This window comes from Marmota marmota, unplaced genomic scaffold, assembly GCF_001458135.2.
Source record: "Marmota marmota marmota unplaced genomic scaffold, marMar, whole genome shotgun sequence".
Taxonomy (NCBI): domain Eukaryota; kingdom Metazoa; phylum Chordata; class Mammalia; order Rodentia; family Sciuridae; genus Marmota; species Marmota marmota.
In genome coordinates, this window is record NW_026000305.1 from 5,904,737 (window position 1) to 5,908,682 (window position 3,946).

Genomic DNA, 3,946 nt, shown 5'->3' on the forward strand with positions numbered 1-3,946 from the left:
GATGCGATGCAAACACATTTGATAGTTCTCTCTGTAAGCCACTTTCCACTGATTTATAAAGCTATGGTTTTATAATTCTTTTTAAAAGGAAAATTTTTCTACACTGCTGCATGCAGTAATTTCACTGTACATTCTTGACTAAAATGCAATCTTCAAATCCTCTTGAGGAATTTGACATATCTCATCAGGATCTCTCCAGAAAGTCAGCTTGTCATATTTTCAGCAGCCTTTAGTGCTTCAATAGCCTTGCGGAGTTCCTTAATAACAGATGATAAAGCTTCTGGGTTAATTCCTTGTTCACAAAGCCGTACACAAATAGACAGTGTTTCCATATCTAAGCCAGTATTCAAAATTCTTGAAATCTCAAGCAGAACATCCATGGTCTCCCTCACCGCATTCAGATTCACCGCCGCTGTCGCCGATGACCCGGCGCCGCTGCCACTCGCCATGGCGGAGGCCTCCAATTTAATTTCAACAAAATAACATCATAAATCACATTCATGCTATTATTCAATTTTTATCTGGTTTGTTGTTTTGTTTGTAGAAAAATTATAAATTCAATTTGGTTAGATAGTGGTATAACATACATTGGTTAAGCATACTCATGGTATAATGAAAATACAACTGTATTATTGTTATTATTTTGTTTCTTACTTTCTCTTGAATTTTTATTTATTGGAGGTAATATTCCTCCTCCTTTAAAAATACTCCAACAAAGCCCATACTTTTTAAAATCATCCTTAGGTAATAAGTCCAATTGTGACCTTAAATCAAAAATACAATAAATGGAAAAATAAAAATATTTAATATATGATAACAATAAAACTCTGAAGTTTAATTATTATTCAAATAAACCCTTCCCCAATTTGAACTTACTTAAATGGCAGGAAAGTATGGTTGATTTATTTCTTTGTATTTCTTTTTTTTTTTTTTTTGCTTTGCATTTACCCACTACTCCCACCTTTGGTGGGTATAAGTATGGGATAGTCTCATTGGAATGGTTCTGTTCTAGACTGGCTCTATATTCTCTGTGTACAAATGATATTTAAAACTAACTATCTTTCATTTTTATTGGTTCTTCTTAGTTATACATGACAATATAATCCATTTTTACATAATTATAAAACCATAGAATATACCTTGTTCTAATTGAGTCCCCAGTACCTCTTCTTCCTAACCTCTCCCCCCAAGCTCTGCTCCCTTCCATGATCTTTCTGCCATTTTACCTATAGTTACTTAGTTTAATTACTTTATTGTGGATATACACAATGGTGGGACTAACTGTTGTTTGGGGTACTTTAGAACAACTCTCCTGTGATTCTCTTGATTAGGAGATAGGTGTGTCTACTCTCATGGGTCACTGGTGACTCCTTCTTTAGTTCATATGAATCTAGCATTCACCTCTAGGTCTTGCTGCTGAAATCCTCATCATCATCCCTCTAAGTAACCCTGTCAAAGGTACCCAGAATGACCTCCTGCTAATTATTTCATGTGGTCCACATCTAGTCCCCATAAAATGCTCAAGCATCACTTGTCCAAATTGCAATACTTTTTACCTCAATCCTGCTTTTATAGCCTACTTTACCTTTCTCATGTGTAAGGCTAGCATTAGTCCTCTGTGTTCTCCTAACTGTAGAGAAAACATTTCAAGCTATGTTATTCCATGAAAATCCTACCATTAATTTTTTATTAGAAGAGGAAGAACTTTCTTGCCTCTCATCCTTTAAGGGTATATGAGAACTCACAGCAGTGGAGAAACTCTTTCCAAAACAAGTCACCTCATAATTTCTCCGCCTTCTCCTCTTTCCCCTTTTATAAACTTTAAAGTCAGAAAATTCAATAGGTGGGCAACTTTGACTTTAAAATTTTGCATATAACAATCTGCCTCACACCCATTTTGGTATGCAATATCTATTGGGATGATGCCAGAAATGAAAGTGAGATGGGAGAATTGTATTTGAATAATGTATTACAGATGTGATAAGAGCTAGATTTATGTTCTTTCCAAATCTAGCAAGATCTTTAGCCCTTTATCTAAGGACGTTTTCACTCTTTATCAACTACATGTCCTTATTTTCTTCGTTATCCAGATAGATTTCAGGGCCCATGTCAGGTTTCCATTGTTGTGACAAAATTCCTGGAAAAAAAACTTAAAAGAGGAAACATTTTGGTCTACTATTTTAGAAATTTCATTCCTTGGTCTTTTAGCCCCAATGTTTCTAGATCCCTGATGAGGTAGAGCATCATGGTGTGGTATATTTGATGGATAAGAGCTGCTCACCTCATGCAACCAGGAAGCAGAGTGAAAGAGAGAGGATGAAGGATCTGGGGATAAAACATAGGCTTCAAGGATTTGTCCTCAAGAACCTACTTCCTCCAATGGGGCCCTCCCTCCTGAGTACTACCACCTCCCAGTAGCCCATTAAATTATGAATCGGTCAATGAATTAGTTCGTTGATGAGGTTAGATTTCTCATCATGCACCATCTTCCAAAGGCCCTACCAATGACCAATTCTGTAGTGGGGAACCAAGCAAACCTTCAACAGATGAGGCTTCAGGGTATGTTTCAGATGCAAAACATAGCAGTCCATCACTATATAACCATTTTCTTGCATACACTCCTTGACCTTATTTTTCTTCTGTCATAATCACCTTGTGAAAAACTAAATTTACATAAACATGCCTTGCCACCTATTACACACCTGAATTAAACAGCAGAATATAGGTGAAAATCATCACAGAACCATGCTGACTATCTAACTTTAAAACTATGGTTGTTTCCACTCTTGAAAATTCTGTTTTTATTTATTCATCATGATCTTATTTTCTACTCTCTGAGACAAGTATTCATTATCTTCTCATCTCTCCTCAAAATTCCAAAACTTCTTTCTTGTCTTCAATCTTGCTTATCACTTTATATTTTATTTAATTGAGAATATTGAAACAAGCAGAGGAGAACAATGTAATTTTCTACCATACTGTCTGAAAATATTAATTTTTAATTAATCTACCATACTGTCTGCAATTTTATCTGTATATATCCACTTTTAGATTTATCTGCGTCCAAGGTGTATGGAGCACTTATCTCAGTTTCTTGGTATTATCATAAAAAATGTAATAAAAATAGTTATTTTCTAATGGGGATGCCATGAGGATGAAATTAGTTAGTAACACTTTGAATTAATTCTGTCACAAAGTATATTTGAAATAAGTATTAGTATTTTTATTAAAAAATCCTCCTCCTTCCTAAGGTCAGTTGTAGTATATAGCACTATACTTGCATACCTCTTAATTCTTCAGGACTTTACTCTAGAAATTATTTGCTATATTTACTTTCTCATCAATGTATCTATCTCCAGTGGTCATTCCTATAATCACTCTGGAACTATAATATCTCTCATCTTTGAAAGCTGCTCTCTAAATTACATTTCCCTATTTATCTAGCTACTCTGTTACTCTGCTTTTTAAAAAAAACATACCTCTTGTGAAGGTATCCAACTAGAAGTTTCTAGTGTTCTACAAAAAACACAAAACATAAAATAACCACAGTTTAAACAAATGCTGAGTTAAGAACCCCAGAGAACAGCAAAGCAACAATAGAAATCTTACAGATCATAGGAAGTCAGGTTGCCTTTGTATAGAAAGGAAGAAAATGTCTTGCCTTACAATACCATCTCCTTTTGGTATCAGCTGCAAACCTGGGGGCATGTTTCCCTGTGTAAAAGGTATTCAGGAAGACCCCAGTAGTCCCCAACACCACAACAGACACCTGCAGTCTTCACTATTGAAAATTCCTATATATCCTGGAGATTAGTGCTTTATCTGATGTGTGTGGCAAAAATTTGCTCCCAAAATGTAGGCTCTCTCTTCCCTTCATTAATCATTTCTTTTGCTGAAAAGAAGCTTTTCAGTTTGAATCCATCCCATTTATTGATTCGTGATTTTA

At 35.1% G+C, this 3,946-nt stretch overlaps 1 protein-coding gene across 1 annotated transcript; it reads right to left on the bottom strand.

Annotated features, from left to right (window-relative positions):
• Positions 1-6: 6 nt before the first annotated feature.
• Positions 7-537, bottom strand: LOC107156077 (mitotic-spindle organizing protein 1-like). Its single transcript, XM_048797275.1, has one exon. The coding sequence runs from the start codon at positions 447-449 to the stop codon at positions 204-206; it is 246 nt and encodes an 81-aa protein (XP_048653232.1). The 5' UTR covers positions 450-537; the 3' UTR covers positions 7-203.
• Positions 538-3,946: the final 3,409 nt, after the last annotated feature.

What these genes read in the sequence shown, in the direction of transcription:
- LOC107156077 (XM_048797275.1), bottom strand. Translation starts at nt 449, where the DNA reads ATGGCGAGTGGCAGCGGCGCCGGGTCATCGGCGACAGCGGCGGTGAAT.